General features: G+C 45.2%; 1 protein-coding gene across 1 annotated transcript; it reads right to left on the bottom strand.

The window, feature by feature from the left end:
• Positions 1–19,266: 19,266 nt before the first annotated feature.
• Positions 19,267–24,006, bottom strand: LOC138304413 (hemoglobin subunit gamma-like). Its single transcript, XM_069244427.1, has 3 exons — positions 23,826–24,006; positions 20,322–20,544; positions 19,267–19,540 (listed from the first exon to the last, which is right to left on the bottom strand). The coding sequence occupies exons 1-3, from the start codon at positions 23,915–23,917 to the stop codon at positions 19,412–19,414; spliced, it is 444 nt and encodes a 147-aa protein (XP_069100528.1). The 5' UTR covers positions 23,918–24,006; the 3' UTR covers positions 19,267–19,411.
• Positions 24,007–24,207: the final 201 nt, after the last annotated feature.

The following is a 24,207-nucleotide window of genomic DNA, read 5'->3' as shown; positions in this document are numbered from 1 at the left end:
GACCCATCCAAGGTCTGGGGCGAAATAGACAATGAGCTGTGGATGCAGTGGTTAAGGACGGCCAGGTATGCTCCTACCACGCATACAGCCAGTGGTTTGCCAGTGCAATATAAACCCTTTCAGGGGCGTCCCACCCATTTTGGGGTGGGGTTTGGACAGCGAAGTCAGTTGCAGGGGAATTGGTCTTGCTGGGCATTCAACAGTGGGTTCTGTAACAGGCAGCCTTGCAGATTTAGACATGATTGCTCCCATTGCGGTGGCAGGCACCCAGCGTCTCAGTGTTTCGGAGGCATGCAGTTGGGTTGGCAAGGGCAAAAATCCAGAGGTGGTGAGAGGGGTAGGGGTCAGATGCAGCATGTTGTTGGAAAAGGGCCCTACACCTATTAATTGGGAGGTCCTTTCACATTGGTTACAGTTTTATCCTCAGGTTGAGGAAGCAAAAGTGTTGCTGGATGGTTTCAAGGAGGGTTTTCGTTTATGTTATCAAGGCCCTAGAGTGCGCAGGTGGGCTAATAACTTGAAATCTGCGAGAAGTTACCCGGAGGTGATTAAGGCTAAGTTGAAGAAGGAATTGGACTTGGGGAGAATTGTGGGCCCCTTTTTGGAGTGGCCTTTGCCTAATTTGACGATTTCACCCCTTGGAGTTGTCCCTAAGAAACAGGCAGGTGAATTTCAACTGATACATCATTTGTCTTGGCCGGCGGGTTGTTCGGTTAACGATTTCATTGCTGTTGAGGACACTGTTGTGCATTATGCGTCTGTGGATGAAGCCGTTGCTTTGGTGAGGAGATGTGGTTGGGGTGCGGAGATGGCAAAATCAGACATTCAGTCAGCGTTTCAATTATTGCCTGTGCATCCAGAGGATTTTTCTTTGTTGGGCATCAAGTTTGGGGGCGCAATATATGTTGATCGGATGCTGCCAATGGGTTGTTCGGTTTCTTGTTCATTGTTCGAAATGTTTAGCACCTTTTTGCAGTGGTGTTTCCAGTATCAGACGGGTGAGAGGTTGGTGACTCATTATTTAGATGGTTTATTTTTTGTGGGAAGGGCGAAGTCAGGTTCATGTGGCAGGTCGCTGTTAGAATTTGAGAAGTTGATGTCGGAGTTTGGTGTTCCACTGGCGAAGGAGAAGACAGAAGGCCCATCTACATGTATTAGTTTTCTAGCCATTGAGCTCGATTCGGTGAGAATGGAGGTGAGGTTACCTCAAGAGAAGGTGCAGCAGTTGATTTTGTTGTTGGAGGATACTGTCAAAAAGTTGGAATTGCGGCAAGCTCAGGCTTTACTGGGCCATTTGAATTTTGCTTGTAAGGTAATGAGAGTTGGAAGAGCTTTTTGTAGGAGGCTTGGTTTTGCGATGAGGGGTGCGATTCTGCCGCATCATCATGTTCGGGTCAATGCTCAATTCAGAGAAGATTTGAAAATGTGGATTTGTTTTTTGCAGGAGTTCAGAGGTGTGTCTATGTTGGTGGAGGATTCTGATTGGTTTTGGCAGGTTGAGATATTTTCAGATGCGTCTGGAGCTAATGGTTTCGGGCTGTTTTGGGATGGACATTGGGTGGCGGAGGCTTGGCCAGTCAGGTGGAAGGAGGCAAAGCATAGTATCGCTTTTCTGGAGTTTTTTCCATTGGTGGTTGCTCTCGTTGTTTGGGGCTCTTATTTGGCTAATCGGAATGTGGTGTTTAATGTGGACAATCAGACGGTTGTGGCATTGGTTAATTCGAAGAAAGCGAAAGATGAGAGAGTGCTGAAGTTATTGCGAATTTTCTTGTTGCATTGTTTGAAATTCAATGTAATGTTTAAGGCAAAATACATTCCAGGCATTAATAATAATATTGCTGACGCCCTATCTCGTTTTCAGTGGCAGAGGTTCCGTGGTCTGGCACCGGAGCGGATTTGCAGAAGACTTTCATACCGGGGGAGTTGTGGGAGATAGGAGACTGAGGATGTTGGAGCTGGTACAACAGTCTATAGCTCCGTCAACGAGGAAGAGTTATTGTCAGGCCTGGTTGGAATTCTTGAATGCAGGTGCAGTGAAAATGGTTGGGGGGAGTGATGTCATTATTAGGAGAAGAGATGAGGCGGTTCGATTTATTATGCATCTCATCGATAAAGGTTTGTCTGCTGTTACGATTGCTGGTAAGTTGGCAGGGATCTCATTTTACGGTAAGTATTTTTGGGGTTATGATCCAGTAGAAGGGGAAATTTGTAGGTGGATTTTAGCAGGTTGGGCTAGGTCGGGGGTGCAAGGTGGGATAGAAGGCGGCCGATTACATCACAGCTTCTACGGGCCATTTTACAGGCATTGGAGGAGGTTTGTTTTTCTGATTGTGAGGTTTGTTTGTTATCGTTATGTATGGCTTGGCTATTTCATGGGGCTTTTCGCATTTCAGAGTTGCTGGGGTTGAAGGGGAGAGAGGGTTTATTGCTTTCGAATGTACAGGTAAGTGGTGGGGACATTGTTATTTGGTTGGGTAAATCAAAGGTGGATCAGTTGGGTAGGGGTCAGGAGGTGGTTTTATGACGCACGGGTACACAAGACTGTCCGGTTGGGCTGTGGAGGCTTTTTTGCAGGTAAACTGCTGGAGTCTGCAAGGTTGGTATTTTTACATCAGGATGGCTCTTCTTTAACAGCGTCCCAGGTTTTGGCTGTGTTGAAAATGTGCATTAGGAGGTTGGGCTTAGATCCAAGATGCTATGGGACTCATTCTTTTAGAATTGGGGCGGCGACAGAAGCAAGAAGGTTGGGGAGGAGTGATCAGGTAATTCAGGATTTGGGTTGGTGGAGATCACAGTGTTTTCAACGTTACGTTAGGATGTTTAAGTAGTGGGTTTTTTCTGTGGGTTTCTTAAGGGGCTTATAGGCTGTCTTTTTTCTATTCCTATGTCTATCCATCAAATTTTATTTTCCTTTTCTGTACTCTGCTGTTGGCTTTTGGCTTTCCTTTCTGGTTGGGATAATGGGTTGATGGGTTTGTTGGAATATAACATCTTTTTTCTTTATAGGTTGTGTTGGGGGCCCGGACGGAGTATGTGTGGTTTGGATCGTCGGGCATTCATTTGTTCGCTGGGCAGAGAAGCAGGCAGCTACGAGGCATTTTGGTCGCCAATTGGGTTTGGATGGGATAAGGATTAAAGTTAGTTGGGTGGGTAAGAGTGGGATGAGGTGGGGAGAATTATTGTATGTTCTTTCGCAGAGGTTGAGGCAGGGGGTTTGCCCTGATTTACTGATCATTCATTTAGGTGAGAACGATTTAGTTGCACTTTCGGGTATTGGTTTATTGAAGACGATGAAGATGGATTTGTTAAGGATTAAGGAGAGGTGGTCGGGAACACACATTGTCTGGACTAGCTTGGTGCCTAGGAGGGTTTGGAGGGGGGCTAATTCCTTTAAGGGTATTGAAAAACAGCATAGGAAAGTGAATAGGGAGATGAAGAATTTTTGTAGGTCGCATGGTTTTTCTGTTTTAAGTCATGACAACATCATTGGCTCGGAGGAAGGGCTTTTCCGACAGGATGGGGTCCATCTATCTTTTTTGGGCAACGAACATTATTTGTTAGAGTTGCGTTTGGTTATTGCTGACTTGTTGGGGGAGAAACTATGGGATAGATAGAAGGGGTTGGGTGGGGCAGGAAAACGCCTACCGGGTTTTCCTGTGTGGCGGGGTTTTTTGGTCAATAAGCATTTCGGGTGGGGAAGGGGATCGATATAAAGATGAGTGGACAGGGAATTTACACAGGCAAGGGTAATTTTAGAAGGGATGGGTAATGGGTAGGTCAGGTCAAGGTGGGATGGGATAAGGGGTAGTGTTGAATGGGTTATTTAGAGGGAGGGGATAGGAGGAAATTGATGTATTAGTGAGGTTTACGTAGTTTTGTGAGGCTTTATGCCAAGGTTATGTGTTTTGCCAGACCTGTTCTATTAAAGCGGCCTTTTACCCCTTGGAAAAACGAGTTTTGTGGTCTGTTCACTGTTATGCCCGATGGGGGCTTGGGGGGAGCAGAGGGCTTGCCCGGTCTCCCCCCGGGCTTATCGGGCGTCAGTGGTACAATCCACACCCCGAGTTTTATGATTGGTTTTAGGTGCAGGATGGGGCGGGAATAGGGCAGGGAGATAAAAGGCAGGGGCAGGGTGTGGGCGGCCTCTTTGGCCGTTGTCACACCCAGTAGGCGTGTTGTCCTCGTGCCCTCCCGCCCTCCCGAGTATTTGGGTTTTCTTTTATATTGGTCAGGGTTTTTCTTTTTTAGGGTTTGGGGGTGGTTACGGTTTTTATTCATTTAGCTTTCTGGTTTTTGAAGGTACGTTTGTGTCCTAAGGTTAACTTTAAAAGGGCAGGTCTGTGTGGGGCCACAGGTATTTTTGTTGTTGGAAGGGTGTGGGGGGTGAAGGGGGGGGGTGTTTTTTATTATTTTTGCCACTGGTAGTCAGGTCTGGCTGCGGGGGTTTTTGGTCAATAAGCATTTTGGGTGGGGAAGGGGATCGATATAAAGATGAGTGGACAGGGAATTTACACAGGCAAGGGTAATTTTAGAAGGGATGGGTAATGGGTAGGTCAGGTCAAGGTGGGATGGGATAAGGGGTAGTGTTGAATGGGTTATTTAGAGGGAGGGGATAGGAGGAAATTGATGTATTAGTGAGGTTTACGTAGTTTTGTGAGGGTTTATGCCAAGGTTATGTGTTTTGCCAGACCTGTTCTATTAAAGCGGCCTTTTACCCCTTGGAAAAACGAGTTTTGTGGTCTGTTCACTGTTATGCCCGATGGGAGTGAGAGAAATCCACTCTCTCTATACTTTTTCATATTTAAGATCAGGGTAGGACTAGTCATTCTCCCACTTTGGCATTTCTAAGTAGAGTGTAGTCTAAGGCCCTCATTGCGAGCTGCATGGTAATTTGTTATATATTTATCGCACCTGATAGAATCCGACTCTACTGAATCGGGTTTGAAAACTATTACCAATTACAAGTTTTTGGGCACAGCATGAAGATTAAAGGGCCAGATGTATCATGTTATCCAATAGCGAATACCTAATTGCGATTTTTAGTGAATCGCAATTAAGTAATCGCTATTGGAATGTATGAAACTCCAGGAGATTCATACTGCGATTCGCAAGGGCCCCCAAATGGACCTACCTCATTAATATTCATGAGGTAGGTCGCAATTTGCAAGCCATTGCGAATGGCTACAATCACACGGATGGTAGCCTGCTGGGCTCAGCAGACCACCATGTCTGGGATTGCTTTTCAATAAAGCAATCTTTTTTTTTTTTCTTTTTTTTTTAATGCAGTCCGGTTTCCTTAAAGGAAAATGGGATGCATTTAAAAATGAAAAAGGAAGTTTTCTTCTCATTTTTTACGAGCAGTCAGTGGTCCCTGGGACCACTGCCTGCTCTTAAAAAACGTTTTCGCTACCATTCGCAAAGGGGAAGGGGTCCCTTGGGGAACCCTCCCCCTTTGCGAATGGGTTACCACCTAGTTGAAGTAGGTGGTAACTGCGATTGTTTTGCGACAGCATTCACGGTCACAAAACAATCATACATACCTCTATGATTCGGTATTAGGAAGGGACGCCCTTGACACGCCCCTTCCTAATACCGAATCGGTATGTAGTCGCAAATTCAATTTGCGATACGGTAACAAGTTACTGAATTGCAAATTGGACTTGTTACATACCAAAACGCATTTTTGCGACCTCAAACGGCCCAAATGTTTGATACATCTGGTCCTTAGTGCTTTAGTGCTTGCTGCACTAAATCCACACGTTCTAGTAAATATTGGTGTTGACCTGCTAAATTATATTGATCATAAAACTCATAACTTTGATATGAGGAGTTGTGGCAAATATTGGTATTAACCGCTCGCCCCACGTAATGAGGGTCTCGAGGGTACTTTTAGAGAACGATTGTTTGCCACGACCAAACAGAAACCCCCACACCACACTCTAGTGACGGACTCGGTATTGGTTTAAACATGTTTGAGGGGTCCATTTTGGTTTCCATTCCGGCGCTGTTACAGAGATTAATGACAAGACCTCAATTGGTAAACTTCCGGTACCGAGAGCTAATAATAATGTTATTGCGCTCAAATGACGATTGAAATTACATTTTAGCAGAGCTGCTTCCCGTGATTGGTCCACGGGTGCCCTCTAGTGTTTAACAAATGCAAAGAGGGGTTGAAAAGAGTCTGCCAGGCAAAGCGTTCTAAGGGGGCTGATGAAAGAAGGAAACTCCTTAAATGAGCATCCGGAGCCTACGTACCTATACCCGCATTGAATGTATCAGGACAGGCGTAGCTTATCACCAGCCTTGAAATAATCACGGCATACTGCGCACGAAATCTTAGACGGTTTGATCGTGTGAGCTTTTGAGGGGTGTATCTTGTGTTTTTTGTTTTCTCCGATGCGCCCTCCACCGGTACCGAAGTCGGCTGACTGCCTCGGTACCTTATCTGCCTCAAATGAGAAGTGAGGTTTAACGTACTTCACCCATACCACTAATGATATTGCATTTGAGGTGGTGAGGGAGGAGACAGACAGCAGTTCCCTGAAGGGTGCTTTTTGCCTCCTTGTGCGTCCACATTTGGTACTTCATCACCGTGTCCTTGTCAAAGACAGATTGCAGTAAATGTGCATATTGCTGGGTCAAACCGGCGTGGCATGGTGGGCAAAAAAACAATGGATTAAACCCGGATCATTGTGACAGGGGGGTTGAATGTTTACATTTTTCAGCATTACGCCCATCACCTGTTAACGGCCTAGGATCGTCGAAGAAGTCTGACATTGCTGCAACATAAGAAGACAGAGGTTGAAAGCCGCTTGGGAAAAGAACGCACCTAAACTCGCTTTCTGGAACTGGGATATGCCCAGCTGCTTTGAGTTTGGCTCAAGAAACTGCTGCCAGAGGGAAGGTACTTTGCCAAGACAAGAACACTGCTGGTCCTGCCCAGCATGCTTAGGTCAAGCTGCAGAGTGTGTCGAGCCCTTCTCCACTTCTCTTCACACATCCTTGTGAGATAATCTTTCTGCCTCCTACCCCTATAAGATACCAGCAATCAGGAAGGACTTGAGACAACTCCAAGGGAACTCATGTTTTTATAGAGAATTTCTAAAGCGTTCACATTATTTGTGTTCTTTGCCCCAACTCCGGTAAGACCAGATCACCTCTCAGAGACTCTCCTTAGCTGTCCTCATTGAGGATAACCTGACATAACATGCATTTGTAAAGCACACATTCACCCATTGGCATTTTGGTGCTGGATAATAGGATGATTAATGTTACTCAACTCATTTTTATTGACCTCAGAAATATGAGAGGCTGAGGGAACCCACTGGGATTAAAACCTGTGTCCATGGGGTTTAAACACAGATCCCTACACTGGATACATTGTTCATATAGCTAATAGAAGCATTAGTCCACCAAGCCACTGTCTGCAGGGTTGCAATGCAGACAGCATCCCTTGCATCTGAGATCACCCTGCCAAGCCCAAAGAAGGAAAAACGTATTATTATTAGTGTGGTCGTCTTCTTTAGGTACCTGTGTGGCACTCCCTCTCCTTTCTGCCTGTCAAAATCCCCAAAGTCTAGATTTTCTTCCAGCAGGCCATGAGAAGCTGCATAGAAATGACAAAGGACTGTGCAGTGTGAATTTGTTAAAAAAAAAAAAAGAAAAGGTGCCAGGGCCCAAGGTATTTCTCAGGAGGCCACTGCAGCTTGTACCACCTATGGTGCCTGCCAATGTTGCCAAATACCAGTACTAACGACGTCTACTTACCATATAATTTCTACAAATGTGACCATTTAGTCTATTGTAGGTGACACAAAATTGTGAGAGTGGCTTGTTCACCCTAGTATTATTTTTTTTTGTATGTGTATATTGAATTGCTAAACACTTTGGTCATGTGTTTTTTTTAAAGACAGACTGACAGTGTCACCATGTGATGATGGACTGTCATACATTTTTGCCGGATTAACAAAATAAATAAAACAAAGTCACAAATTAAGCACTGTCAAGCTTCCCTTTAAGGCTTTAAGTGGACAGTGACCTTCCAGGTCTCAGATCTGGTAGTGATTGAAAAACAGTCATTAACACTGTTCAGCCTCTGACTGTTTAGTGTAAAAACGTTAAGGTAATCCATGTTGCTCCTGTCCATATTTCACATGCTTTCCTTTATTTTGCATCTCCTAAGAGTGTTAGCTTTCCCCAGCATGTTGTGTTTCTGTATTTTTTTTTCATGTAGTGAATTGCTCTTACATAGGGTATACTTTGAACTAAATCACATCCATGTGTTTATAACAGACCATGATTGATTTGTGGTTGAAGGCAGTGCGATTCTATGTAATGTGTGGGTACTTTAGCGCTCTCTGGAGTTTTTAGGCCCATATTTATACTTTTTTAGCGCCGCATTTGCGTCAAAAAATGACGCAAATGCGGCGCTAAAAAAGTATAGATATGGGCCTTAGTTTATAGTTTCAAGCCACGCCTTTAAGCATGTTTGCCACACCCCTTTTACGGACTCCACTTTTTTCATCACATTTATAGCCCTGCGCTGGGTTCACACTGGTCTACATTCTCAGTTCTAAAAGTGGCGGTATTTTTGCGGTGTCAAAACTGCTAAGATGATGCCAAAGAATATAACTCATTAGAAAGGACAGACAACGTGTGAACTTCCATAGCAGCCGGTGTCAGTGTGTATGGTTGAGGAGGGAGCAGAGCTCAGTGCTGTTCACAACAGTTTTCTATTCCAGTTGTATGAGGGGTGCCTTCACCTCACTTGTCCCCTCGCCATGTTACCCCTGGGTACACACAAGTGCAGGGTCCTTGTCGGTAGCTTTCCCTGCAGTAGTGGCTGCTCCTAGGGGGCCTCCAGGGTGTCGCCCCTCTGCCACAACTGCTCAGCACAACACAGTTTTCTATGAAAGTAAGCAATTTCAAGGATCATTTGTTCACATGTGTAATATCACCTTGCCAGCAGAAGAGGGCTCCACCACCTTTTTTGTGCAGGTGTCAGGCGGGAGTTGTTACAGTCTGGCCTCACACATACACAATACATATCTAACATGCTTCACTAGCGTCACACAATGCAGCATTTCAGATAATGGAGCTTTGGGACATGTCCGTCACATGCACTTTTGCCCTATCAGAAGCTGGAACAGAGAAAAAAGATATATCTCAGTACCTTCAACCCAATTCTAGCTTCTGATTAGGTGGAAGCTGGTGGGTCTGCTTCTGGCTGCTGAAGAGAGACGGGGAGCCAGAAATTGTGGCCATGTTTCAGGTAAGTTTTTGTGAATACAAGTCTGAGTGTGTGTTTGTGTGCTGGGATTGCATGTGTATGTATGTATGTGTGAATGGCTTTGTGTGGGTGCCTGCGACCGTGTGTGTATGTATGCATGTTTGCTTGTGTACGATGGGAAAGTCTGGCTGGGGGGTTGGCAAGAACCAAAGAAGAGTGCTGGACAACGCTTTTTGGCCCCACCACTTCCAGCAATGCATCAGCTGCCTCTAATTCACTATCTAGATAACAGTGCGGCTCTTAAATTCTGCATTCCACTAGGCCCCTGTCGCACCCAGGCCATTACCAAGTGTGTGGGTTGTGTTCTAACCAAGGACCTGTCACTGCGACCCCAAGGTTGCCTCTGTTACCTGACAACTGCATATTACTCATAGTCAAAGGCTCAACACTGTCCTTTGCGTGCACTACACACAACTTACAGCACACGCTTAGCAGACACTGCAGAGATCTTCATGTCCTAGTAGTTGTACTAAGAAAGATGAGATCAGTTAGAAAATTGAGATCCAGCATTGGGGGAGATGACACCCCTCTGGGTTATTTCACTATACTCTACTGTTTTTGTAGTATAGTATTTTACTGAATTTTCAGAACATTGTGCGGAAATTAGCAGTCCCTTACAACAGCTTTCAACTATCCCCACCCTCCCCTCACCCCTCACTCTAGGGTCACCATCTCCCTCCATGCCATGCCCCACAGTGGCGGTAGGAAGCGCACAGGATGAGCTTCAGCTTGCAGTTGTTCTTGTTCTCTTGTTAGTAGCCTGAGAATGTCCGGCGTCTGCCCCATACACCCTCCCAGGTCTCCTGTGGCTTGTAGTCATTAGGTAGACCTCTCCTGCTCATCAGATCCACATTTTGTGGGCTAACCTCTCCCTTTATATGTCATCTATTCTCATGCATAGCAAATGCTCATTTCTCGTTCCCAGTCTTGTACTTTTGGTACCGTTGTGGAGCCCATTTAAGTTATAGTTCCTGTTTAGCCAGGAGAACGTCTAGATTATGAGGAGTTTCTCATAGGAGGTAGCATCTGTCGCACTCCAGATCCCCAGCGATACCAGCGGTGCTCTGGGTGCTATGTGTGTCCTTGTGGCTACTCATAGCGTAGCCTTCTCCCAACATTTTTGGATTTAGGGGCAGTCCACAGTGTGTGGAAATGATGTGCTTCTCATCAAGCACGTTCCCCGTTTTACATAGAAGGACTCTAGTATAGTACACTGGGTGTAGTATTTTACGTTGTATCAGGAGATAGTGTGCCTTGGTCGCCGCTGTTCTGGGGAACTGCAATGCTCCCCCTCACCCCCCACCAATTCCTTGTCCCCTATTACTCCGACATCGTTCTGCCATCTGTTTTAGGTGTCATAAATCTCTTTCAGTGTTTTTCTGCAATGTTTGGTATATGAAGGATATCTCCCTAGTGGTTATATCGCCATCTGTAGTCTGTTTTCCAGGGGCAGGTCTCTGGTTTCTTCGTCATGGGGCACTACCGCTGTCAGGACATGGCACGGTTGGAGGTACTTAAACACTTGGGAGGTCGTCATTTTGCATTGAGTCCTAAGATGGTCAAAGGGAACCACACCATTTGCGTCCCACACCACGGCTAGGGTTTTGATACCAATATAATCCCATTTTCAAAAACCCGTTACTACGCTGAGCTTCGTGCCATAGAGGGGTTATGGGTGTGAGCCGCCTGCGCCATCCTAAACCTCTATTTAGTGTATACCAGGTAGTAAGTACAGTTCTTGTTGCTGGAGGGGCATCTGTGGGTAGTATATAGTGCATATGTATATATCCTTTCCCCCCCAGAGTTGGGAGCCAGGTTTTCCAGCATTGCATATGCCCACTCTTTAACTATGCTAACCCATGTTGCCTCGAAATATTTTTGTATATTTGGGAGTGAAATGCCCCCCTTATATGTTGATCGCTGGAGGGTGGATAGCGCTATCCTTGGTGGGCCTCCTTGCCGAAGTCATCTTCTTAATGATGCATCTATAGCCTGAAAGAATGTCCTGGTTATGACATACAGGCTGTTTTGGAGTTTGTAGGTAAATCTCAGTAGGGTGATCATTTCAAATATTGACTGTCTTACCATCCATGAGAGCAGCTGCGACTTCCAGTGGTTTAGGTCCCTCTTCAGCATCCAGTGTAGTGGGACTAGATTGTCTCCTTAGTGGGATTTCTCCCCTTTGGAGATCCACACTCCCAGATATTTGAAGTGCCACTGTTCGACCCTTATTGGTATGGGGAGTCATAGATTTACTTTCCACGTGCCCATTGCCCACTGGGAACATCAGTGACTTCTCCCAGTTGATCTGCCCCGTATATCTCCCAAAGTTCTCAAATATTTCTCCTACTCTCACCAGGTATTTATCCGGGTTTTCTAAATACAATTCATCCGCATATAGCGAAATGTTGCTTTCCCATGCAGTGTCCAATCTCCAACCTTCTATCTGGGTGTCAATCCGCACCCATTCAGTAAGCAGTTCCGTCGCCAATGCAGATAGCATTGGGAAGTCTGCAGAGAGAATCTCGTTTACTGTCAGCCTCGCTCTAGGAATAGAGTATAACAGATAGAACAAGGCTGAGAATTTCGGCCCAAAGCCCATATTCTCTAGGGTTGCGAATAGGAAGGGCCACGTCACTGAATCAAAAGCTTTATGGGCATCGAGGGAGACCACAGCCAACTGCACCTCCACTTGTTTTGATGATGCTATGTCATAATGGGTTCTACGAAGATAGAGCCTTGTCGATCTGTGGGGAATAAACCCATTTTGGTCTGGGTGGTCCAAGACCAATATTACTCCCCTCAGCCTGTTAGCAAGGGCCCTAGCTAGGATTTTGGTGTCTGTATAGTAAAGGGAGCTAGGTCTCTATGAGTCTGGTTTATGTAGCAGTACCACTGTTGCCGTTCTTCAATCTTTGAGAGTTCCCCTTTCGGGTGGCCTCCACATATAACTTATGTAGTGGGGCTGACATTTTAGCAGACAGTTTCTTAAAGAGTTTGGCCAGGAGGCCATTTGGGCCAGGGGCTTTCCCAGCTTGCAGCTGAGAGAGCACGGTCTGTATCTCGCACTCGTCAGATCTGCTTCCAGCTCTAGCACTCTTTGGCACTTTCTGGCGCTTCAGTTTTCTGCACAGGCAGTCCCAGACAACGTCCTGGAGATCTGATCCCTAGCCGGTATCTTCCCTGAGTAGAAGCTTTGCATGTAATTCACCATTACCTCCACTATTGCTTCCCTTCCTGGGACCCTCTCTCCTGTGGGGCTTAGAGGTTCACTAATGTGTGTTCTGCCTGTGTCCCAGGCTGCAAGCCATGCCAACATTTTACCCGCCCTATTGCCCATTTCATAAAGCCTTCTTTGTTGGGCCATGTGTTCTTGCCCAATGTCATTGGTGACTAGGGCTTGATAGTCTTCCGTTTTCTGGACTATCTTTTACCTCCTACCTCACCTGAGGTTATCACTCCCATACGGTGACTTTATAGGGCTCCCACAGGGTGGCCGCATCATCCACAGAGTCAGTGTGTTTTTTTAAAAATATAATTCAGTGGCTCTTTTCAGCCATTCAATTGCTAGGGGATTTGTGAGTCGTAAGGTTGCCATTCACTATTTACCTTTCCCCCTCAGAGTTGGTGTTTCTAATGTAATCATCAATGGATAGTGATCAGATATTTTCTGCGCCCTATATTCTACCTCTGTGAATCTATGGGAGTCAGCAAGTGCGCAAAAAGGTAATCAATGAGATTATATGTGTTATGGGCTCCTGAATTATAGGAGAATCCCCGCGTTGTCCTTGTAGTGATCTCCAGACATCTCCCAGTCCCATCGCCTGGGCGAAGCCCTCTGATTTCCCTATGTGGGATTGGTGCGTTTGTTTGATATGAGCTCTGCCTAGTTGTGGATGCATGAGCATGTTGAAGTCACCCTCAAAGATAGTTGTTGCCTGTGGTATGTCCTCCAGGATGTGCAGAGTATCTGTTTGCAGCCCTGGTGGAACATACACATTTATAAATGCCATTGCCTCTCCTTCCCAGTTCCCCAGAACCAGGGTATATGACTTCAGGGTGTCCGCTCACACTTTCGTTCCTTGGAGTGCTAGGGATTTTTTAACTAGTATTGCCACCCCTCTGGAGCCAGTGGTGAATCTTGCATGACCAATCACCCTGTATTTCCCTCTCCATGGTGCATTATTACCTTTCATGTGCATCGCTTGTATGAACCCCATATCTGCTGTGTATCTCGCAAGGGCTTTGACCATTAGCCCTCTTTTAATTTTGTGGCCTAGGCTATTGACATTCCACATTAACAATTTAAGCGTGTGCACTGCCATTCTCATTGGTTTGTGTCCGTCAGCCCTATATATCCACTTGTATTTAAGTTGGGTGATCCCCATTGCTGTTTCCATGAGAGTAATAGCATTCTGAACTGCTCTCCCTACCTTACTGTGCCACAGCCTTAGAACTAGTCACCATCCTAATTTGTGGTTTGGCACTCGCCCCTTCAATAGATAGTGTAAGTATACAACCATCAAAGCCCTGTGCCATTGTACAGCCGCTATCAAGATTGATTCCTTTGTGAATGTGATTGCCATGTTATAGCCCCTATGATTCCTGGAGCTTATTTAGAGGAGGGGGAGAAATCGCCAAGGGTCCCTCATCAGTAAGCTCTAAAAGGCTATTATTGTCTCAGATAATTTCCCCCAAGTTTGTTGGCGTCACCACTGGTGGGCTGACTCCTCCTCCTCGCCTCCCGAGTCCGAGCATTCCTCTCTGTAGTCCGCTGTGCTGCCTCAAGGCCTTCCCACTTGGTTTCTCTACTTTACTGTCTATGAATCACTACCACAATGTTTGGCCTTTTGTTTTGCACTTGCTCCTTTGACTGGCCCAGGTGTGGCTGCTTTCTTGGTTTGCTGCTTTGTTTGCCTCCCTGCCACCTCTGTGTTATTGTTGCTCCTCTTTTCCTCGTGTGTGCCGGATATTCCCACTGAAGAAGTAGGCTTCACCCTGCATAGTGACGGGAAGAACAATCTGTATTTTCTGAATAGGCTCTTCAAATGTCTTTTGACCACTGGGAAGGTTTCTCTTTGCCACTGCACCAGAGTAGAGTAGTCTGGGTAGGGGGTGACAATTGCCCCCCAACTTGCCATGGTCCATGTGCCCTAACCTGTTGCAGTATTGCATCTGTCTCAATAATTTAGTAATCTGGCCACTATGTCCCTTGGTGGGGCTCCCAGGATCATCGGTTTTCCAGGGACTCTGTGGGCTCATTCCACGGTGAACGATTTGGAGGTCCTCCTCTCCAATACCACAGTGGACAATCATCGAGGAACAGTGCTATAAATTATCTCTCTGCCTGCTCAGGGAGTCCCACCGTCCAGACGTTGTTTTGGCACAAGCGCCCTTTGGCGTTGTTGACCTTCTGTTTCAGTGCAACCATCTCTTATTCCAATTGTTTTATGCAGGCCTCGTTCTACAGCGGTGTTGGTCGGTTTGAGCTAGGGTTGATTCTATGTCTGCAACTCTGTCTACAAGTTTCCTGTGGTCCTCCCTGAGTAGGTTTGCATCATGTGTTAAACGGCTTCGATCTTTTGTTCCAACATCTCTTTGGTGTCTTTTATGGCTGCTAATATAGCCGTCATATGTTATTCCAGCCTTTGGTACAAAGTCATCAGCGGTTGTATAGTAGTCATCCCTTTGGTGCACAGCATGGCCTCCAGTTTTTGTGGCTTAACGGGCTTGTTGGGTACTATCACAACTTCCAAGTGGACTTAGCTCATGTATTTCCTCTGTTGCCCCCACATAGATATGGGGAGGGGAGAAGAGTGACTAGTGCCTATCCAGATCATCTGCCCTTTTCTTTGCTGGGCAGGGCAACTTTGGAGCCACCTCGAGCAAGCGACGCATCTGTGGAGCGGGCGTGTGCTGCCCTGGTCTCCTCACCCCAAGTGCATTGCAGAGTTCACAGGGTCTCCTGCGTCCTTCCTCTTTAGGCCTGCCACACCCGTATACCATTTCCTCCTATACACGGTCCTGCGTTGCAGCGACACACTGTTAATCCCACCCAGTTTTCTGTGAGAGTAACATTGCGGTTTCTTCCCCTGCTGGCTTCTTGTGGTTGGACGGGGGGACGCCCCTCCGCTGCACTTGTCTGTCCACTGGATTGCCCGTTGCCCAGTCTCTTTGGGAGGTGCCTCTCCTTCCCCTTTTGCCTCCAGGCTGAGCAAAGCAAATAGTAATTTTCCCCATACCAGTTCCAATAATGCCATCCCTCCTTGCCAGTCTATCTATGGCCTCTCCTGCACAGGGTTGGGCTTCCACCCTTCCCCTTTGTGGCTGGTGCATCTCTTGATCTCCTCACTTCACTTGCAGTTGCACCTCGCGGGTGTTACAGGGTGTGGGGCAGCGTGCTGGGGAGGAGCAGTGGGTAATAACATTTTAAAAATAAACTTACCTGCACGCAGGCCACTCCCCTGTCTCCTCTGCATCAGTCAGCTGCAGGCACAGGCTCCCAGCCTTCCCTGCGGCCAATCCTGATGCTGCTGAAAGCAGCGTCAGGATTGGCTGGGAGCTCCCAGCTAGGGTGCTCGCAGGCAGACTGGGACCCTGTGCAGGCTCTCTCCAGCCCAGTAACAGAGTTGCTAGTATAACAGTGCCGGGTGGCAGCTCACTCTCTCACAGGCTTTCTGGGATTTCCCTTCACTTCTGCAATGCCCTTCAATCCGCTGGTGCCATCTTGGCTCAGCTTTTCCTTATCTCCACCTCAATTCCCTCTAGTCACAGTACTCTCCTCCTGCCCTTTGTTCCAGGCTGGTGCTGGTCCCCAGAGTTCTAGTCCATCCTCTCTTTTCGGTTGAACTTGTGGGGACAGGATAAATGCTCCCATGTGGGCCTCGGGCAACAGAGCTCAGCGGTTATGCTGCTGCCGCAATGCTTTCTAGGCCATGGCCCACTCTACTCTACTAATGAATCTACAGATAAAAAGTCTTGTTCCCTTATAAAGAAACAGCACTAATTATACTGTCATAATTACTGCAAGTAATTTTAGTTCTAACTCTCTTTTGAGATTCGAAGCCCACATAGGAGGTTCTATGCTTTCGATGGGATGTACAGTCTAACCAAGACTTGGGGTACAGAGAGAAAGCATGGCTTGTCAAAAGAATTTTTTCAAGCACTCAAGCTGTTCAGGTCTGGAGAACTGACCTAGCATCTGGAGTTTGTATGGGGGGCTTAGGTTACTAGGGATGGGTTCGGTTTGCACAAGAAAGCATGTGTTTATAAGGCTGAGCTGCTGTGCTTGTGTTCACACGCCTGGGTTTGGTTAAGCTCAAGTTTTTTGACTTGTAGCACTAGGTTTGGGTTTAGGGCTGAGCACAATTGTGTAGCTTTGTAGCTTTATGTTTAGGGGACAGGGGCTTGGATTTGCACAATTAGACTTAGATGTGTTGGGCTGGAATTAGCTGAACTGCTATTTGTAGGTTGGGGCGTAGCTTAGTAGATTTACCCTGATTTGTGTAAGGCTGGACACAGTTTGAATGAAAAAGCTAGCGTTTGTAGGACTAAGCTTGAGTTCATGGTGCTGCATTTGTGTTCATAGAGCTGACTTTGTGTTTACAGGGCTGCACTTTGGGTTGGTAACATGGTTTGTAGTGTTGGGTATGGGTTGTAGATATGGGTTTGTTGGACTGAGATTTGAATGTGTATCACACAGTTTGGTTTTGTGAATCTGTACATGGGGTTCTAGTTTTGGGGTTGCATGGTCTGGCTTGTGTTCGTAGGAATGAGTTTAGCTTGACAGAGCTGCAATTAGGTTTGTAAATCAGGTCTCAGGCTTCTCAGTGGGGTGAGCTCAAACTTCCCTAGTAGGGCTCCCTTTTCTCTTGCATCCAAGCATCTATCCATTAATTCTTTCACCTTTCTATCCATCTGCTGATATACACAATTTCACATTTACAGTCTATCATCCGTTCATTCTTTCATCCATCATTGAATATTGCACCATTCCATCCATCCATTGGCCATTCCATCCAATCACCCATTTCCATCTTCTATGTATCCTTCAATTATTTGACTTACCCATCCATCAATAAAGCCTTTCATCAGCAATCAATCATTTTGTCCATCCATGCATCCAACAGCCACCCTCTCAGATTTCCATTTACTATGCCATTCATCTCTCTTCTCAGATTTACATTTACTATGACCTGCTTTCACCCAGTTCCATCCATCCTCTGAGTTGTATATGTTCTGACATTCTTTCGCAAACCCATCCTCTCATATTTCCATTTCCTCTGCCATCCATCCATCCTCTAATTTCCATTTATTCTGCCATCATTTCACTCACCCTCTCAGATGTCCATTTACTTTGTCATCCTTTCAACTACTTATCCATCCATCTTCTTAGATTTCCATTAACTCTGCCATCCTTTCACCCACCCATTTACCTGTCCTTTCACCATCTCATCCGCACATCATTTCACCCATCCATCCATCAATCAATCCCCTGACCTATTTATCTACCCTTTCGTCCACTCATCCATCCTTTCACCTGCCCCGCCATTCGTTCACCCATCCACGCATCCATTCACTCTCCCATCCTTTCACCCAATGATCCTCCATTGTTTTGTCCATCCAGTCTTTCATCCACTCATCTACCCATCCATCCATTCACCCACCGATCCATTCTCTCAGATTTCCATTTAATCTATCATCCTTTCATCTACCCATCTACCCATCTTCTCATCCACTCATCCTTTCACCCACTTAGCCATCCTTTCACCTACTCATCCTTTCATCATTCCTTTTACTCTTTCGTCTATTCTTCTTTCCATTTTCTATCAACCTGTCCTTCTCTCTTCCTTTTAACTTTATGATCTTTTATCTGTTTAGTGGCAGATAAAAGAGGTCCATAGAGAACTCCACCCTGCTGTAACTGTTTAAGCGGGTGGTTCACGGAACCCATGTTTGCAGGGCTAGCTTTAGGTGTGAGGGGCAGGTTTAGGTTTTCAGGGCTGGGCTTGGGTTTAAAGAATTGGGTTTGTAGTACTGGGGATGATTTTAGTAGATTTGGTAATGTATGGATGAATATGGTTTATTTGGTCTAGTTTAGTGTTATATAGATGGGCGCTGATCTTAGCACCAGCTTGGGATTGAAGGGGCGGGTCTGGACTTGTTGACCTGGGCATTAGTTTGTAGCATCACGCCTGGGTTTGTATGGATGCCCTTGCACTTGTACGTCTGCCTTTGTTTTTGTAGAGTTGTGCTTTGGGTTTGTAGTGTGGCGCTTTGGTTTTGTAGTTTTAGGTTGGCTTTGTGAGACTAGTTTTGGGCTTTTTGGTCTAGGTTGTAGGGCTGGTTGATTTCATACAGCTTGAATTAGTTTTGTGAGCATGAGTTTGGGATTACAGGTCTGTGTATGTAAAAGTAGGCTTTGTTTTGTAGATCTGCCATTGTAGTGCATGACCTGAGTATTAAATGCTGCACTTATGTTTGTTGATCTTGACTTGCAATTGCAATTTTGATTTTTAGGGCTTGACTTTGGTTTGTAGGTTTAGGATTCTTGGCTGGTACTTGCGTTTGTAGGTATGGCTTAGGATTGTCTGTTTAGGTTTGGCCAGCTGGACTGGGGTTTGGAGGTATAAACCAGAGTTAATAGGTCTGAGTTTTTTAGGGTTGTATTTATAGGACTAGGCTTGGGTTTGGACTTTCATTATAGGACTGGGCTTGGTCATAACTTAGGTTTAAGGATTGGGCTGGGGTTGAATGCCTAGTTTGTGTTTACAGATATTGTCTTTGATTTACAAGCTTGTGATAGGGCTCAGAGACAGCTATGGTTAAGCTACGAGGATTATGCAAGGATTTTTAGGACTAGACTTGGTCTGTAATATTTTTGAAGTTTAGCAGGTTCTTCCTAAACTCATATATAGTTAACTTCTCACCCACTTCTCCCATTAGGATTAGTTAAACACCACACCAAAAAACATGAGGAAAATGTACCAAATCTCTTTATTGATGTCACAACACGTCTACAGTTTAGCAGAAGTTTCCTCGAATTGTGCCGTAGGCAGTCACTCAAAAATTACCTCAGAGTGTGCCCACCGACTACTGCATGCTGGCTGTGGGTGAAAGCCTTTAATGGTAGTGCTTGGACAGAGCAGCGCAGGCCACAGCCAGGAACTTCTCCCAGGCCGCGTGGACCTCAGGTGTGAAGGCTGCTCCCAGCTTGCGGGCCAAGACGATCACCAGACAATTCCCCAGGAGCTGAAGGAGGAAATAAAAGTATTTAGTGAATGTATCAACAGACGTGCATGCGCATACACGCGCACACGCACACACAGACACACACATTTCATACGCTCAATAGCCTATGTATATTTATGCTTAGGTCAGAGTTTCCATTCAGTGTTTCTTTCTAAATACCTTTGCTAGCGTTCACCAAATCTGCACTTTACTCATGAAAGTCCTTTTTCTTGGCTTTCGTGTACATTCATTCAGTGGTTTTTGAGAATGTAATGTTATAAAAATGTGTAGATTGAGTTTCAAAGGTTGAGGATAGTCTGCAAGCAACTATAATCTTCATATAAACACAGTCCTTTTGTATATTACGTTCTAGAACTTCTAAAGTCAGAATTCATCTGAAAGAATTTGTCAAAAGTCGAATTTGATATCACGCCTGAGCAGATATTTTGTGTCTGCATGTGTTCATGCACTATCTAAAAGTCAAACGTATTTGCTTTTTCATTGTACCTCAGTCCTCAGATGTGCTCCTTCCCTCACTGGAGGACAGCCCCGAAGAGGGGTTCTTTCTCTCGGTCAGGACAGTAATCGGGAGGGAGAAGATCCGTCACAGTCAGACCTCATTTCTAGGCGTTAGATTCCAGTGCTTGTTTTTGCCAGTGTCGTCGAGGACATGTCCCTCCCCACCTGGGGGTAATATTTACTGCGATTTGAGTCATCCTCTCTCTCTCTCTTGCGGTAAGTCCTTCAGGGATCTATTACCTCTGTAATAAAACTGTGATGTTAATAGCGCTTCTCCCCTTACCGTGAAGTTCTGGGGGTCCACGTGGAGTTTTTCTGCGTGCACCTCGCTCAGGTGGGCCAGTGTGTGCTTGATGTCATCAATGTTTTTGACGGCCCCTCCAAGGGCAGACAGGACCCTCTTGCCATGGGCCTTGACCTTGGGATTGCCAAGGATGGCGGTGGCACAGGAAAGGTCCCCAAAGCTTGAGAAATACCTCTGGGTCCAGGGGAAGACGATCAACACCCTGCCAGAGAGGGAACAAAGCATCAAAAGACTGGTTCATCTCTGAGAAGTTCTGTTTGTTACTAATTACTTTGGCCAGAGAGAAAATAAAACACTGGGGTGTAAGGGAAAACACATAATGAAGGAGATCGAGAAAAAGCAAAGAGGGGAGAAAACAAAACATGGAAGGGAAGAAACAGGGGATGTGGAAAAGAAAGGGAAGAAGGAAAGAAAGCAAGAAAGAGGGAAAAGAAATGAAGGAAGACAAGAAAGGAAGGGGGAACTATGAAGGAAAGAATAGGAAAGGAAAAAATGATGGAAAAGTATTAAAGGAAGAAGGTAGGAAGAAGTTTGAAAAATAAAGACAGACAAAAGAACAAAAGGAACGAGGAAAGAGGAAAGGATGCAAGGAAGAGAGAAAGAAAGATGAAATAAAAGAAAAGAAGAAAGGAAAGCAACATTGATGAAAATGTAAGTAAAGAGGTAAGAAGAAGGAAAGTATTAAACAGAAAGGTAAAAAGAAAATCAAATGTAGAACGAGAAAGGGAGAAGAAATTAAAACTAAATATAGAAATAGGCAAGCAAAGAAAGAAAAGAAACCGACAAATAAGGGAAGAAAAGAAAGAGGAGAAAAGGGAAGATGGTAGGGAAGAGGAAAGCAAAGAGTAAAAAGATTGCCAAGAAATAAAGTGTGAAGAAAAATAAAGCAAGAGAGCAGAAAATAACTAGAAAGAAGAACTAGGAGACTGGGAGTGAAGAAAGAACGCAGTACCTAATGGTATCCCTTTAATTACGTTGTCATCCTTGGCCTATCGCCAGCTTCCTTGACACTCTAAACCATCTCAGTCACAGTGGTAGCTATCTCCAGTATAGGGCGTCTGATGAGTATCTTGGCATAAGGTGTGGATTTCTTAAATGCAACAGCCAGCTCCAGCGTACGATGTGCATCCCTGGCATAATTGATATGTATGGGCATGTAAGGCACATTCTATCCATATGGGGCAGTAGTACATATGAGCATTTGATGAAAATGGCAAGCTGGTATTTAGGGACTAACTTTATTGGTTTTATGAAAACGAAGAGCTGGTATTTACCTGAATGAAATGTATTTTTAAAAATGTACACCTTCTTACTGAGCGAATAGATTTTATTTACTAAAATGCAAAGTTCGCATTCGGTAACAAAATGTGTGTGCATTTTTGAAGGAAGTGTGAATTTGCTGATTCGGGACACAATGATTCATAAATATTGAAAGCTGTTATTTGAGTGGTAATTCATGAAGAATTGAAGTTACTCATCCTGCCTCTAAAGCCAAATGATTTAAACAATTTTTTGGATGAAAAATGCTCTGTTTTGCTGCACTTTTTACCAATTTTTTTGGTATAAACTTGCCAGCACTCCAGGGCAGGATTGGTCTTCTCTGGCAGACCATCAAACTTCAGAAATATTTCACGAGCACTCCTTCAGGTTGTGGGATACATTTTATCACTTTTTTTTAACTCACTATTAGAAACGTATGCTGTAAAATTTCTACTATAGATAAATTTTCTGAAAAATGTCACGTGGCAATCCACCCTTTGGAACCTTCACTATAGCCCTGTGCAAGTGTGCCTTAGTAGAACATATTTGGGGGCATATTTAAGAGCCCCTAGCGCCACCTTAGTGCCACCATAGCGTCCTTTTTTGACGCTAAAGCGGTGCTAAAGTGGCTTTTCTGCTGAACCATATTTAGAAAGTGGCGCAATGCATGCATTGCGCCACATCTTGTAACCCCTTGCGCCACATTATGCCTGGGGCAGGCATAATGTATGCAAGGGGGGCATTCTAGGAGGCCCGAAAAAAATGGCCCACTAGGAGGCCCGAAAAAAATGGCACAGTGAAATTTAAAAGGTTTCACTGCACCATTTTTGGCATAATTTTTAACGCCTGCTCTGAACAGGCCTTAAAATGACACTGCCATAGTAACCTATGAGCCTCTTTGTACTTTGCTGCACCAGCGTCAACATTTTTGACATTAGTGTAGCAAAGCACCACAATAGTGTTAAACATTTTGACGCTATTGTGCTAACGACTGCCATGGTGTGCGTATTATAAATAACCGGCAACCAAGATGTCGTTAAGTGCCGGTGGAGGCGGGCGCAGGAAAAGTGGCGCATCATAGCTGATGCGCCACTTTTTCTTAAATATGGGCCTTGATTTCTTGATATTATTCATGAGTGTTCATTTACAACTGTCAGTAGATTTGTAGTGTTTTTTTTTTCATTCTTTGATTATGGTTTAAAGTGCACATTTTATCAATTTCTTTTCAGGATTCCCACCACCCTCCTTGTTATGGGGAGACTCATTCGTTCTTTGCCGTTCAGGATTTGCTTATACGCCGGGGTATGTTATGTAACTTGGTACCCCTTGCACACTACCTAGAAACAGGCACGTGTCGGGAAAATAGAAGCCTTAAAATGAGGGGTGGCTCCTTCGTGATGGCCACCAGCAGCAGCTACAAACCTTTTACAATAAAGGATGACAACGTAAATGGAAATCTGAGAAGGGACGTTTTAAAAAAAATATTATTATTTTTATGTCATCCGTCCCGCGCCGCCCTTCCCCGCCGCTTCCCCCCCTCAAGCCATGACTACTTATAAGTGCTCTTCATAATGACAATTCTAGTTTTGTTTTGCTGCATCAAGAAGAATTGCACTTTAACAAGTGGAGTAACTTTTCAGTTCTTTGGGATTTCAAAGGTATATTTCCATTGCCCATTGTTTACAGTTCCCAGCAGACAAATGGTCGCATGGCAGATGTGTGAAATGAGGCATGAGTGATGCTGTTTCTCTTCTTGCTGTAGTAGGCACTGACACTGAAACTGCCTCACTATGTTCCTGCCCCAATGCGTTTTAATAAAGAAGAGTTTTCGCTCTCGCAGCCCCCACCCGTGAACATATCTTCATCATTGCTACATCATTGTGGTGAGATAGCTAAGCTCCTTTCCTGCAGCATTAATCTTGGATTGCTCTCTTGCTTAGTTAGTCTCAGAGTAAATATTCTGCATTGCACACCCTGATGCTTTATTGTTATATCTCCAAAACCATTTGCCAAGATTGAATGAATATTGCTACCAACATTTATTACGTCAAACCTAAACGCATATAAGAAGAGACCGAATGTGTGGCTCTAAACCAATATTACCTTGCATTGTCTTGCAAAAACGTTTCCAAATGAGTAAGCATAACTTCTGTATTATATAGCACTATGAAGCAGCAAGACTTTAATAACAAGCACTATAAAAATAAATTTGTATTTTTTAACCTGGCCAGGGTCTCGTGCCCCTCACATTCCACGTCCACCTCTTTCCACACGGCAGCGATGGCGGCCTTCTCTTCGGCTGTCCAGTGAACCATCTTTGCTTCTGATGCTGGGCGCGCGGATTGGCTGAGTCAGATTCGGCTTCTGGAAGCTGCGTCTGCTGCCTGGCTGGGAGACCCTCCGAGATTTATAGGGACCACTGCCAGGCCCCGCGCTGGGCCCTCATTCTGCTGAGTCAGGCCGAACCCTCTTATCTCCTCTGCCAGATGACAGCACTGGTATCGCCACCCTCCTTCCTGACGTTTTTTAGCAACTACAGGCTTGCTTTTTAGGTCGAAGCCTAGCAGCTGTATGGTTTGCTAAAGACATCTTGGGAACATTCAGA

The sequence above is a fragment of the Pleurodeles waltl genome, chromosome 7 (genome assembly GCF_031143425.1).
Source record: "Pleurodeles waltl isolate 20211129_DDA chromosome 7, aPleWal1.hap1.20221129, whole genome shotgun sequence".
NCBI lineage: Eukaryota > Metazoa > Chordata > Amphibia > Caudata > Salamandridae > Pleurodeles > Pleurodeles waltl.
This window is presented reverse-complemented; position numbering and strand designations above follow the sequence as displayed.